Source organism: Myxine glutinosa, chromosome 2 (assembly GCF_964187855.1).
Source record: "Myxine glutinosa chromosome 2, kmMyxGlut1.1, whole genome shotgun sequence".
NCBI lineage: Eukaryota > Metazoa > Chordata > Myxini > Myxiniformes > Myxinidae > Myxine > Myxine glutinosa.
The window spans coordinates 98,230,064-98,245,767 of record NC_136262.1 but is presented as its reverse complement, the minus strand read 5'-3'; the positions used below and the strand labels follow the sequence as shown (position 1 = coordinate 98,245,767).

The 15,704-nt window shown below is 44.7% G+C and overlaps 1 protein-coding gene across 1 annotated transcript in view; it reads left to right on the top strand.

Annotated features, from left to right (window-relative positions):
• The first annotated feature begins 6,597 nt into the window (after positions 1–6,597).
• LOC137414650 (uncharacterized) overlaps positions 6,598–15,704 on the top strand; it is a 30,764-nt gene continuing 21,657 nt past the window's right edge. Inside the window, exons 1-2 of the mRNA XM_068100156.2 lie at positions 6,598–6,776; positions 9,405–9,530. Of these exons, the coding sequence (XP_067956257.1) occupies positions 6,663–6,776; positions 9,405–9,530 (240 nt within the window). The 5' untranslated portion in view covers positions 6,598–6,662. The remainder of the gene's footprint in view (positions 6,777–9,404; positions 9,531–15,704) is intronic.

Genomic DNA, 15,704 nt, shown 5'->3' with positions numbered 1-15,704 from the left:
GACGGACAGCCAGATGGGCTGCTGTCCGAGGTCGGCACGGATCCCCGCCAAGGCCTCGTCGTAGCACTTGTCGAGGTAGTGCTTTCGAATCCAGCTTTCATCGGGGATCTGGAGAGTGATGTGCTTCTCCAGGAACGACCGGAGGGCAGGGTTTTCCAATTTCGACCATGGGATGCCAGCGGCCAGCATGGCCTGGCACAGCTCCTGAGCCACGACGTCGCACTTGTGCCTCTTTCCGCTACCAAAGTCCTCCATGGTGGCTTGCGTGACCGTCCTCTTCTTCTTCAAGGCCAAGTTGCTCTTGTGGCGGTCTCCTCGGACATGTTGGGCCAGCTCAGACTTCTGCTTCGCCCGGAAAGTCTTTTCACAAGCTCGACAGAAAGCCGTGTCACTCGACACGTACTTGAAGGTGGCCCCATCGCCGCCAGCGTTGAATTCCTTCAGCCACTTGTCACGAAGAGCAGCACTCATCTTGATAGGAGACTTGTTCACACTTTGTGTACACTCTCTCACTGTAGTACACCGCCTCACTGCTGTACACGCTGGGGACGCAACGCACGCAAGTGGACGCAACGTTTTGTTTTTGAGATCGATCGCAGTTAAAAATTTCGATCGCAGTTTAAAATTTCGAAAAATTCCCTAATTTTTTTTAGCGTTGCCAGACATTTTCGACCAAAAAGGGCCTTTTATTTTATTTTTCCCGAAAAAGGGCGAAATATTTTTTTCCTCCGAAAATAGCAAAATAATTTTTTTGCGCGCAAAAAAGCCGTTTTATGTGAAAAAATATTTTTTGTTTTTTCACATAAAAATCCGATGTATACGTCATTACGTACAGCCAAATGAAAGTGAAGGTGGGAGGTTGGCTCAACTTGTGCGGCGAATCAATCGGGTATAACTTCCCGTCTATTTATTACATAAATTATGTCCCAATTAGGAAATAGACAATGGAGCAGGTTGAAAACAGTTGATATAGATTAAAGGAACGTATTTACAAGCAATATCCACAAGCAATGCAGTATCACAGAGAAAGTACTTAGCTCTTATGTACTGAAGAATACCTTGCACATTCTTATCTTATCTACCCACAAGACAGGCATGCTCCAATCATTCCCGGAAAATTAGAGAGAAAGAGGGAGAAAGTTTGAGGCGCAGGGTCGGCCCCTTGCTCACCCGACGTGAGCTAGCGGGCTCACGTTGGTCCCAAAGTGGAGGGAAGGAAGGGGTAGGAAAGGAATAGGGTTGGTGTGTGTGTGTGTGCAATATGTCGGGAGAGATGCAGCGTATGCAGTGTAGCATAGAGGAAAAATGTGATATGCGTGTCTGCCTCACCCCCAATGGGTCACAAGGTTAATTGCTGATTGCTCTTTCATATCACTTTCTCTTTTGTGTCTCAAGTAGACAATTTAGGAAATAGAAACAGAAAGGAAAGATTGTGTAAGTCAGTGTGTCAGCCAATGCATCACAGAGAACTCGTGCCGCTGCTTGGTCTCAGAGCCTTGCTCCAATGAAACTCCTTCGCTCCATCTCTGAACCAAACAGGTAGACAGTCAATCAAGCAAGCAGGCAGCTCTGTTCTCACTCCGGTCCCCTGGGCACAAATCAGCTGCGATCTTTGGTGTGCTACACATTTTATTGGCCTTGATCGAGGCGGGACTTCTGGAAGAAAGTCGGCCCATGGCCCTCTGACCCCTGCGTGTTGCGTTCCCATTGGTGCGCTTGTGAGGTCGTCGATCAGGCAACCACGCCCACTCGCCGCGTGGTGTCTGACATGGCGCTTTGGTCCCACGGAGTTTTTACTCTGTTCGCACTGCTTTGTGCTGGCATTTGAATGACTGATTGTTAATGTGAAGAAATGTAATGTGATGCAAGACATGTTCCGTTGTGTGCATGGTTTGCGCTGTGGGAAGGTACAGGGGAAGACATGGCTTAAGGAGTTGTTCTTAAGTAAATCGCAATCCCACAACAAAAATAAAACGTCAAAAGATGTCGTGATGATAATTATCCATAAGAGGATTGTAGTGTCGTATTGTGCTGAGGCATTGTCATGTCATTCCTAAATGCAGCAATTGTTTTTTTTAGAGACTTCATCCCTCTGTTTTTACATTTTTAGCGCCCTTTGGACTTAGTCCGAAACGGGGGCTTATGGATTGGGCTCTTCTGTGCGTCCGTGCATCTGCAACCAAATCTCGGAGATGTATGGACTGATTTTGTTCAAACTTGGCACAAAGACAATACCGTACTTGACGGTATACATATTGTTACGTGCTCCTTCCCGACCCCCTGGTCACGGTGTACCTCCAAGCCCCGAGAGGAGCCACGGCAGAAAAATATGTTATTCTGTGTCAAAAATCAATAGGGAAACCACACCAATGGTTATCAACAAACAAATATTGTATTAAAAATCACACAAGAATAACGATACAACAATAATAGCAATCAAAAGTACAATCAACACATCTTATGATGGTACCATCAGCTAGTATAGGATAACTCACTGTGCTCCAAGTGAGTGAAAAATAACATTCCCCAATGTCTCTATAGCTCAAAGTTGATCCCCTCCAGTGATCAATAGAGCGATGTCGAATCAAAACCCGAACCCCGTTCAGATGATGGGCCCGGTCACACCGCTAAAACAGCAGAAAGGTGTATGCGGCCGAAGCGGCGCAAAGAGTCACGTGGTCCAAAACTGCGTAAAGCAAACTCAAGGCGAATGGGAAACCCAAAGGCGCCACTGCGTAAGGCAAACTCACGGAGGAATGGGAAATCCAAAGGCGCCCTCCAGGTATGAACGTTCACTGTTCACCGTCGGCGAACCGCAAATTAATCTTCAAACTCCGCGTTGCACACACACATCCCAAATAGACGTCTGAATGGTGAAAAAAGCTGACGCGAAGCAAAGACTTTTTGCGATGAACAAAGCGCGAGTGTCGAAATGGCCAACGGCTCGTACTTGAGTCGCACCGACCCGGCGATGATTCTTCAGAATCCCAACGCCAAACCTGACCACGCAGGTTTATCAATCCCAGCGATAACACCTATCGCAGGAATTCCTTTCAAGGAAACTCAAAGTTCACTCGTGACTTTCGTTCGACAACGCTCGCTCCGGAGCTTGAAGCGACCAGCTTCTTGTCCGACTTTTTTCCCCGCCTTCCTTGCTCTCTCTTCTTCTTCGTCTTCCGGTTCCCCATCCGGTTTCCTGTTTCATTTAACATTAACCTTTTTACCTTTTGACAATAATAATGGCTATTTCCCTCAAACAATAATAATAATAACTAGCCGAAACCCGTGGAACATCCACGGAAGGGAGGATGTGGTGTATGGATAGAGTGTACCATTATGGATGGCATAGGGGATTTGCTTGTCCGAGTAAGAGTTAGGAAGAAAGATGAGAATGAAGAGTGCGTATATGAACAACGATCGCCGACACCGGCACAAATGCATGCTCTGGATTGTCCACTCAGTGGACGGCTTGCTTTCGCCTTCGCCTGTCCAATCAGCGGACGGCTTGCTTCGCCTTCGCCCAGCAGACGCCAATACGATGGCGTCGTAAGATGGCGTCGTATCGGCAGTTAATCGGATGCTTTTGGGCCCCAACGTTGGCTAATTCAGATTTTTCGAGTATGGCTGTACGTGATAAACAAAGTGCGCGGTTCGTAGATCGTAAATCCATTAGTGCCATGGGCATCGGGTCACTGGGTGCGGCGTAAAAGGGATAACAAAGTCGAGTCCTTACGCTATTATTATATAGATAATACATAGAACCAGAGATGTTTCAAGTGGATGAAAACCACAACACCGGATGTGACGAATCCGTAACAATATGCATGTCACCTTGTTTCGCAATGCAATCAAAGATGGCCGACTGGCGGCCATTTTAGTTGTAAAAAACCCGAACTTAGTAGGACACATCCTCAATCATTTCTCAGGAAATGCATGTACTGATCTTGTTCAATCTTGGCACACAGATGACACGCATATGTATTGATGGTTTACAAATGCGTTTTTTTTTTTTTTTAAAGGTCAGATCCAATATGGCCGACTGGCGACCATTTTGTTACTTAAATGTGTCCCCAACCATTTCTTGAACATACATGGTCCGGTTTTGTTCAAACCTGGCACAAGCACAGCACATGACGGCATATAAGTGCACTTCTCTTTATTTTGCGATTGATCAAAGATGGCCAACAAGAAGACTGGCGGCCATTTTAGTTGTAAAAAAAACGTGATATTGCCCACGTCCTCAACCATTTCTCGGACATGCATTGACCGATCTTGTTCAAACTTGGCACAAAGACAATGAATGATAGCTTACATATGCACGTCATTTTTTTTCGAGATCAGTTCCAATATGGCCGACTGGCGGCCATTTTGTTACTTAATCGTGTCCCCATCCATTTCTCGGACATGCATGGTCCGATTTTCTTCAAACCTGGCACAAACACAATATATGAGAGTATCCATATGCAGAAGATTTTGTTTTGTAATCCGACCAAAGATGGCCGACTGTCAGCCTTTAACTCCGTACAGCAAGATTACTAAAACCACGGCAGGGGCTATGGCATTTTATGTCTTTTTACCTCTGCCACCAAAGGTGGACGGAGGTTATGTTTTCAACCCTGTCTGTCTGTCGGTTTGTTTGTCTGTTTGTGAACAAAATATCTCAAAAAGTTGTGGACGGATTCAGACTAAATTTGTCAGAGACGTGGAGTATGTCACAAGGACGAAATTATTAGATTTTGGTGAAGATCCGGATTCGGATCCGGCTACTATAATTTTTTAAGTGATTCTTCACCATTGGGAGATCGGGCCAGAAACGATACATAGCAGGATACCTCAAAAAGTTGTGGACGGATTTGGAGTAATCTTGGACTGGCTGGGTGTCTGACAAAGACAAATCGATTCGATTTTGGTGAAGATCTGAATATGGATTCGGATATGAGAATTAATCAATAATTTTTATGTGATTCTTCACCATTGAGAGATCGGGCCAAATACTATACATAGCGGGATATCTCAAAAAGTTATGGATGGATTTGGACGAAACTTGTTGGACCGGTTGGGTGTTTGACAAGGAAGAATGGATTCGATTTTGGTGAAGATCTGAATATGGATTCGGATATGAGTATTTAATTTTTTAAGTGATTTTTCGATCACCTTTGAGTGATATGGCCAACCAGGTGGAGGTATGCTCTCTACTGAGTGCCGTTCTAGTTCTTCTTGTTTTCAATGTTCTTCTTCTTGTCAAACAAGGAACTTTTTATGATGAGAGCACACCATTGACTGGGATAGTGGGATATCCTGCTGTCCACTGAAATATTCTTGCCAAAAAACCTTTAGGATTAAACCAAAATGATTGCCCGGCGTGTTCATTGCGATATTTTTCGTCTTACATCCTCGTATGGGTAGGAAAGACGCGTCATTAGACACGAAACGCAATATCAGTGAGATTCATCCATTCAGTGATCCCTTCTGAAAAGGCTTTTGGAGCCAAAAAACGACTTCTGTCCCAATGGATTTATGAGAGTCTCCCGTTGTTGGGAAGAACGTGACCCTGGCTGGGAACGGCGTCTCCCGGCACCAAGCGACATGCGCGATGTGTCACGTGTGCTGCGTCTCGCTTCATGGTCGATACGAGTTTCCTTACAAGGGCCTTCGACGCAGGACAACGTTTGGCCCATGAAAGCTTGCGCTGTTATTGCCAACTTTAATTCGTTCGTCCTCTATCTTTTTCGATGCTGAGCCTCAAGCAATGAAGAAGAAGCATGAACCATTTTGAAGGTCTTTGGTATGACCTCCCAGACCCGGAGCGGACACTCCATCCGTTACGTGACCGAGTGGTTAAAAAAAACTTAATAGTTTGCCGTAGTGTAAGTATCACAAAACTTCGCCCTCACTTTTAATTGGAAAAGGAGGAGTTTTGGGGAAGGTTGGGTGTTCCTACATGTCACCGGTCAGGTGAGACACCGGCCAGGTGAGGAACCGGCCAGGTGAGGCATTTTCATTACACAAGGCCTGATGATTGCGGAATTAGCTGTTTGGAGTTTACATTTGAACGTATTCAAATGTTTCAAACTACGACAGGTATGGTGTCCTCACCTTCGAGCCGTCGAACCTGGTTTCGAAATTGCAACCCAGATATATAAACCATCAACCTGATGTTCCCAACATGCACTTGATGAACACAAAGTTTGTCCTCCATGACTCTCCTGCTTTTCCCATCGAGCACATGGATTTCCGTGAGCGTGACCAGACATCACGTCCAATGCACGTTCGTTCTGTCCTCTCCTGCAACCTCCCGTGGCCCGTATTCCAGTGCAGGATGTTCCTTGGGCCTAGATGGATGCTTCTTACCAGGGTCCACCATACATGGACAACACTTTGTTGAGAGACGAGTCAAAATGCCAAGTCGAGTTCACAAAAGGACCGTATGGTACCTGCCGAGGGGGAGAAAGCCCCTTTCCTTGTTTAAAAAAACAACATTATTTATTTTCTGATCCACATGGCGAAGGAGTGGTGGGTGGTGGGGGGCAGGACCCCCGCCGGAAATGGGGGTTTGACCAAGGAACATAAAACGCACGCCTGGAAAGGAGACTTTTTCCTCCGGGAATCGCAGCAAGCCCACTCGTCGGTTCCAGTGGATCGCAGAACGTTGTGCAGGAGCGATGGAGGCCATCAAGAAGAAGATGCAAATGCTGAAGATGGACAAGGACAACGCTTTGGACAAGGCAGAACAAGCCGAGGTGTTGAGAAAAGAAGCTGAGGATAGGGCGTCTCAGGTGACATGTTGCTTTTGATTAATACTTATCCATCTTTCCTTCATCAATCTGTCTCATGATCATATAAGGGTGTATGTATATGAGCCAGATATCGCAAATTGCGCTCGATGATCATATAAGCGTGTATGAGCCAGATATCCCCAAAGTGCATCCATCGTATGACCATATTAACTTGTATGTATACGAGTCAGAGATCCCAAAGTGTGTCCTGTGATCATATAAGGATGTATGTATATGAGCCAAGAGATATCCCAAAGTGCACCCTATGATCATATAAGCGTGTATGTATATGAGCCAGATATCCCAAATTGCGCTCTATGATCATAATAAGTGGGTATGAGCCAGAAATCCCAAAGTGCATCCATCGTATGACCATATTAACTTGTATGTATACGAGTCAGAGATCCCAAAGTGTGTCCTGTGATCATATAAGGATGTATGTATATGAGCCATGAGATATCCCAAAGTGCACCATATGATCATATAAGCATGTATGTATATGAGTCATGAGAGATCCCAAAGTGTCCCCTATGATCATATAAGCGTGTATGTATATGAGCCATTAGATATCCCAAAGTGCACCCTATGATCATATAAGCATGTATATATATGAGCCATGAGATATCCCAAAGTGTGTCCTATGATCATATATGTGTGTATGTATGTGAGTCAGACATCGAAATGTGCACCCTATTATCATATATCCGTGTATGTATATGAGCCATGAGAGATGCAAAAAGTGCGTCCGATGATCATATAAGCATTATGTACATGAGCCATGAGAGATCCCAAAAGTGTTTAATTCTAGTGTTTATAACTTTCACCAATTCCACACAAATTCCCAATTATATTAGTCTTTGAATGGTACACGACGTGTGCTTGAATTATCATTTGGTAGAAGTCGATGAATCGATGAATCTTACATGTGCAGGTCTATGAATCATACATGTACGAGTACATTATAAAATCATGTTGGAGTCTGAATCGTACATGTGCAAGTACATAAATCTTAGATGTATACACACATGAATCGATGTACTACCTCATACTTCTACAAATATATGAATCATACATGTACGAGTACAGAAATCATGCATGTATGAGTATAGGAATCATACATGTGCGAGTCTATGAATCTTACATGTACATGTACATTAATCTTAGTGAACCATGTTTGTACGAGTACATGATTCATACATGTACGAGTATATGAATCTTACATGTACAATAATTGTACATGTATATTAATCTTTGTAGTGCACTATATTTGAAAGCATAAGATAGGTTTCTGTATGCATTGGAGATAGAGGGGTGTATAGGGATATTGTCAGGGTTTGTAGGTAGCTTGTGTGTAACATGGGTGATGGATGCTGGGGATAGTGAAGCACAGGTAAGATTGCAGAATGGCCTCGTCCTGCGTTAAAATTCATTGTGTGTGTCTAAAAGAATGTCACTGTTGTGGCGGAAGCAGAATACCTTTAGAAATAGTTTTGTTCTATTTTGGAACCTGAAACTTGTAGAAAATGCAAATGGAGTTGTTGATATGGTAATACAAGTTGGACATGGAGTACGAGGTTGGCATAAAGTGGTGAAGCACATGGTAAAATAAATACATAAATAAATAAATAAACAAGAAGACGTCATGCGGAGCACGATACTTGCAAAATACGCGCCCCCCCCCCCTCTCCCCAAGAAAAAAAAATCCATTGATACAGCAAATTGTCCATTTCATCAAGATTAAAATTGACAATCTTGATCAATGCTCGGGTCAATAGGAAGAAAATTGACAATTTTTCAGATGAAAATGATGATTTTGGAAGGTTGACCTTGAGTTGACCTTTGACCTTTTGACCTCAAAAATAGTTGGTTTCCCTATTTAGTGACAATGTGCAAATGCTGTTCAATTTTCAAATCAATCAGATGAAAATTGACAGTTTTTTTTCAGATAAAAAGTGATGATTTTGGAAGTTTGACCTTGAGTTGACCTTTGACCTTTTGACCTAAAAATAGTATGTTTCCCAATTTAGTGACTCGATATGCAAATTCTGTTCAATTTTCAAGTCAATCGGTTGAGAATTGACGGCTTTTTAGATGAAAATTGATGAATTAAAAAATTTAACCTTGAGTTGACCTCTGACCTTTTGACTTCAAAAATAGTATGTTTCCCAATTTATTGACTCGATATGCAAATGCTGTTCAATTTTCAAGTCAATCGGTTGAGAATTGGCAGCTTTTTAGATGAAAATTGATGATTTTTAAAATTTGACCTTAAGTTGACCTTTGAACTTTTGACCTCAAAAATAGTTAATTTCCCAATTTAGTGACTTGATATGCAAATGCTGTTGAATTTTCAAGTCAATCGGATTTAAAATGGCGATTTTAGAAATTTGACCTCCAGATGACCTTTGACCTCAAAATCAATAGGCTTCTCAATTGGGACGACTTATACAACTTGGTGAAGTTTCGTGACGATCGGTTTAGAATTGTGACCTGTAGGCCGGTGACAAACAAACAAACAGACAAACAGACAGACAGACAGAACCACAAACGGAATCGACCAATATACTTGAAAAATCTTCGATTTTTGCAAGTAATAAATGTGTACCTGACGATCACCTGTCCGAACAGTTGGCGGACGACATGGCCGAGCTGGAGAAGAGAGTGCGTGTGGCGGAAGAAGAGCGCGACCGAGTGCAGGACGACGTTCTATCCCTGGACGAGAAACAGCAAGAGGCGACACGTAAGGCTGCAGAGGTGAGCAAACCTGGCAATGCTTGCTCACCTAGGCATATATATATATACATACTTATTGAATACCCCTTGCCTTACCCTTAGACCATAGGTACATATATTTAGGTACGAGATGGCGTCAATCTCTGGTATTGCCAATTTGTTGAGCCTCTGCAGGTGATTACAAGTAAGGTAACCTATTATTATAACTGGCCACCTGTAATTACAGGATGCCTGAAGTAAGTCAATTGGCTGAAGACCAATATTTGGCAGGCTGGTAGGGATCATGCAACCATTGATTAGACCAATAGGTTACCTGTCTGATGGCGTAGAAACCAAAAAGTACCAATTAATTAACAGGTAACCAAAGTGCCAGAACCGAATGCTCCAATCAAGGTAATGTTTGTTATGGGGTACTTTTACACCTGGATTATACATATAGTAGTGTATTGTGAGGTTCCGATCAGCTTCAATTGGGATCATTAAGCAGACTCGATGGTGTGTGATGGGTCGAGTGTCTGATTTGAGTCTGGAAGGTCACTGGTTCGAACCTGATCCTGTCCAACTCATAACAAGCACTTTAAGAATGCCGTGTGACCTTGTATAGTTCAGCATTTTAAAAGGTTACAGAATGGGCAATCAAACATTGTGATGGTCTTGATGGACCTCATGGCCACCTCCTGCATTGATGTTTGATGTAACAGAACTCGTCAATGTTTTAACTATCATCTATTTATTACATACGCAATATTCCCATTCCCTATTCCCAACTCTCCTCTTTGTCCTCCTCCGTTTTGCTTTTGCTCAATTTAAATTTCCTCAACTGAGCTCCTCATTGTGCACACGTAATAAATAGACAGACTCCACAAGGCTTGTGGATTCAACCGCAGCCCGCATGCTCCCTCTCTTTCATATACACAACATATATCGGTTCAGTGTGACGGCACGAACTTCGTGTGGCTGAAACACCAGGTTGAAACTCGAGAATGTTAATTGCAAGCATGTGCACGACTTAATACAGTAGGGGAGTCATGAATGCAGGATATATACGGTATAATATTTATTTATTTATATATTTTTATTTATTTATATATATATTTATTTATTTATTTATTCATATATATATATTTACTTATTTATTTATTCATATATATATATATATATATATATATATATATATATATATATATTTGCTTATTTATTTATTCATATATATACTGTATATATATTTACTTATTTATTTATTCATATATATATAATTCTTTATTTATTTATTTATATATATATATATTTACTTATTTATTTATTCATATATCATTATCATTAGAGATGTAAAATATGTAATTCCTATGGTCACTGATGCATTCAGAGTGTACTGGCTGTTGGAGTTCTCATCATGTACGGGGATAAAGTCCATATTGGGTAAAAACATTTAGTGATGTCTCACCGCCGATCGCTCCCCACCCCATCTCTCTCTTTTTCCCTCTTGTTTAATTCTCCCCCCACCCTCCTACCAACATGCACCCAATGTCCTTATATAGCTCTAAAAGCTTCCTCGATTCTCAGTGCAGACCTCCAATGGTCTGAGTAATGTAAATATTTGTACAAACGTTCTCACACGATCGTAAGTTACAGGAGAAGGATGGGGCTGAGTTTGGAGTTTTTAGTTTATTGGAGTTTCTCAGTTTCTAGCTTAAGTTTTCTTGTTTTCTTAAGTTTCTTGACACAGGGTTGCTACAATGCTGCATGCACATATCGCTATCATTCTCCGCTGTACTACATCAATGCATCTATATGTATATATGTATATGTATATGTACACACACACACACACACACACACGCACGCACACACACACACACACACACACACATATATATATATTCACAATTTATATAATATACTAATTCGATTAATGAAAAGGATTAAATAATTAAATTGATATATGTGCGAAGATTACATGCCCAGTCCAGGAATCGAACCCAGGTCCTCTGGAAAACCGTACCAGTGCTCTGCCATCTGAGCTATCTGGGCGAAATTTTCCCAAATATATCAATTTAATTATTTCATCCTGTTCATTAATCCAATTGCTCCACTCCTCACCCAGTGGTGTTTATAAGAGAGGATATGGATTTGTCCCCCCATTGGAGCAAGACCCTCTCGTATTCAGGCCGTTGGTTCTCCTATGGTTGGCAGCGAGTGCCCTCCTCCGTTTTACATTGGTATTTACATTGCTAATATATATAAAGTTCTTTATAACCACTGACTGACTGATATTAATGTTTGGTCCCTTCCAGGTGTCGTATAAACCTGAAATTTTGTGTGCCGACGGACATCGAAGCTGGTACACCGGGAAAAATTACAAAACCGTTGTAAAGCGTCCAAAAATAAAAATTTACGTAAAAAAACTTTAAGCCCATCCAGTAAAAAAAATACCTGAGTTGTTTTGCATGCTCAGTCAAGGATGCCCAGATAGCTCAGATGGCAGAGCACTGGTGCAGCCTTCCAGAGGACCAGGGATTGATTCCTGGCCTGGGCACATAATTTTCCCACATATATCTATTAAATTTATTTATTTATATATATATATATATATATATATATATATTGTTACGGTTTTTAGAACCTTCACATGTAAATTTAGTAGTAAATTCCCTTATAAATGACCCCTGTGTACATGTCCCCTTAATTGGCTGTTAATTAAAGATTGCACCTTAGTTAGTCTATGTACAACACGTAGGACACTTTAGGACCTCTCTATAGTTATGTCATTATTATGTGTTCCAGGTATGGCTGTGTTTCCAATAGTTGACTCTACGTTGCATCAATCAAATAAGATCGGTCCCTTTCAGTTCCCCAATCATCTCTTCAAAGTGCCAGTAACAGTTGGGCTGTTTTCGGCGGCATTCACCGCCGTTGCATTGGGCTGTTTTCTTCGCCCCAAACTCCATTACGCACGAGGCCAAGAACGGAGAGAAGGGGGAGGAGCCGCCAGAGCATGGGCGTGGCACCACCTCATCATCAAAGGTGGAGCCAGAGAGCCCTTGCCGACCAACCATCGCTGAGGTGAGCCAACCGGTAGGTGTGTCATCGGAGTTGGCGGCTTGATCGAACCACGCGCAATATAAGCGAGAGCGCAAGCCTCTTCGTGGCAGATGAGTGAGGGAGCACGACCCGAGAAGTTGAGAGAGGATCGACCATTCATTTCTTGGCGCGAACATCCTGCGGCGAGTGAGAGTCGGCACGCTCGTGGGCGATACCAACCAGCATTGACGACCGGGTTTTCGCCACTGAACCGGAGCGTGGACGCTCAGGCGGGTCCTCGACGTCGTGCCGCAATCCCAGGACCTCCCTGCCACCCGTTCCGTGGACCGTCTGCCCTTCTCATCCCTCCAGCCATTCCTGCCTGCAGTTCCCTATTCGTGTGAGTCTGTCTGTATTGTCCTGTGGGTTTAAGTAAGACTGTTTAAGGATTTGTGCTGCGTCTTCTTCTTCTTCTTCTGTAAATTACTTTCGTGCCCTTCTTCTTTGGTTTTGGTTTTTGTGTAAATAATTAATAAATCCCTGTTCCTTCTTATTCTTTGGTTTCTTTCTCGTCCGATCGCTTTAGTGATTTCCCAATTGAGTACCTGTGGCGCGATTTTGGCCGAACCGCTGATAATCGGGTTTAGTCAATTGCTAACGGCTCGGATTCCGGATTGCTAAACCGCTCGGCAAACTCCATCTCGTCCGGGATTCGAGCGGTACTTGTCTCCCTGTTTTGCGGAGGGATTGATAAAGGTATTCGGGATAATACCTGGACCAATAACCCTGATCAATCCCACCCCGCAAAAGAGCGTTACAAGTACCAGGACCGGTCGGACGGCCAGCTTAACAGGACAAGGGGATTAATCCCCCCCCCTTGCTAACGGGAGTGCCGTCCCCCGGATCCGTAACAATTAGTAGTGAGGAGTTGGGATCTGGAACCTGGGACTAAATTTATTTAGCCCAAATTTTGGACACCAATTGTGCTATTGGCCGTAACAATTGGTGTCTGGGAGTGGGATTTGACCCGACGTGCGCTTAACGCACTCGAAATTATGAGCGGCCGAAATCGTAGTAAGATCTAAATTAAATCGTGCCATGGATGATCAAGGCGGTCGGATGCCGGTGGGGGTAGAAGAAGAGGGTTTGGAGGTAAACCCAGGACCCCAGGGAGGAATTGCGAGAGAGAGAGGAGGAGAGCAATACGAATGCGGCAGAGGGGATTTCAGGCGCACAGGATGGCGGCCTCGCGCACGAGGTTAGAGGGGCACGAAATGGCGCCTCGCACATGGCGGCGAGAGCCGAGCACGCGGTGCCAGCGGGGTGGGACTTGCATTTGCTCATAGAGCAACTACGAGCGTCTATAGAAATGCAGAGGGACGAGGCAAGGGGTACCAGTGAGCGATTGGGAAGCCAAATTGAAGCACTAACAGACGAAATGAGGGCCGATAGAGAGGGAATGGAAAACAGAATGGGTGACCGAATAAAAAAATGGGGGAGACATTGACCGCGAGTTGGGCGAGCAGGTCCCAGGGGTACGCGACAAGGTAACGCGAGTCGAGGAGCGCGGATTGAGCAAGGTGGAGCAAAGCGCAGGTAACTGGGCCGGGGTAGAGATCGCGACCCGGGGTATGGGGAAGCCGGCGACCACTGAGGTAGAAGAGGAAATTTTAATAAAGCCAGCGGTCGTCGAGGTGAATAAAGAAAAAGAAATAGTGGAAATCGGGCTTGTAGAGACGGCAGAATTAGAAAAGCACCAGCAGAAGGGAGAAATGGAAAATGCACAAAGTCTGAATTCACATCCTGATGCCGTACTTGCTAATCCTTATAAAGATTTGCATGTGCGCGAGGAGAGGAGGATCCCAAAGGTGAGTAAGGTGGGATATGGTGCTAAGAGGTTTTGCAGGAGGATGTTTGGCGCGAAAAGAATTTTCGCGCGCTTGGGATCCCAGCGTACCGTGGGCGTTTGTGGGAGGTCCGTTGGGCGCTGTGTGAAAGAAAATGGCACGCGTGTAAGAAAAAAGTGTGCGCCGAAGAGTGAGTGTGTCACAGAGTGTGGAAGTGAGAATGAATGCAACACAGAGAGTGAGAGCGATACGGAGTGTACGTGCGAGGGTGAGAGTGACCCCGAGAGTGAGTTGGTGGTGGAGCGTGTGATTGGGTGTGCGACGACGGACTGCACACCCATGGGTAGGTGTGCGCTGGACGGGGGTGCGAGAGAGCGCACACCCGTGAGTGTTACGGAGTATGTAGCGGGGGTGAGTGCACGCAAGGAGTGCGTGGAAGGAAGGTGTGCAACAGACAGGTGTGTAATGGAGTGTGCGAACAGCGGGTGTGTGATGACAGAGTGTGCGAATGGTGGAATGGGTGCGCGAGTAGAATGCATGGGCTCCACGAGAGGCGCTGAGACGCCGAGATGGGCGAGTGGAAGATGGAACGAGTGGTGTGAGCATGCAGAGAAAGCATCGCCGTGGACCGGGGCAGCGCTTAGGCTGACGTTTAGCCGACGCGAGCACTCGGTGCGCGGTGCGCTTTGTTTGCTGCGAGGACCGGCCGGGACCGCAGACGCGTCGCTCCTTTTCGGGGCGTCGTGCACGATTCGGGCCAGGCCCCGCACTGAATGGTCGGTGCCGCGTCAGAGCGGCGATCGGCGCGTTTCCGGGGTAGGGGGGCCGGGTCGGACCTTCGCCCCCTGGCGGGGATGGGGTTCCGACCAGGCGAGCTTCGGTCATCGGGCCGGAGACCGCAAGGCTCTGCGCCGTGATGGGCCGTGGAATCTCGGCCCAACCAAACCTCCTCCCCTGAACCGAATGCCGGACGGACTCAACCTGCAGGCGACCAAACCACCCAAATTCATTGCTCGGCTTTGCGAAGCCGAGTTTTAATGATGTAACGACGCACCGAGAGGCTCAAGTAAGTGGACTGTGATGATGATAGTGTTTTGATTCGAAAGTGGGAATAAGGAATAGGATTGGCAGTAATGATTGGCAAATTTGATGGGTAAAAATGATTGGCAGTAATGATTGGCAAATTTTGAGTGGCAAGAATTGGATGGGCAAAATTGATAATGAGAGATGCCTGATGTGGAAGGATGGTAAATCCGCCATCTCTCCCATCCCCCGGGCACATGAGCTGTAGTTTATGGGGTTATGGGGTGCAAACCAAGCCAGGGAG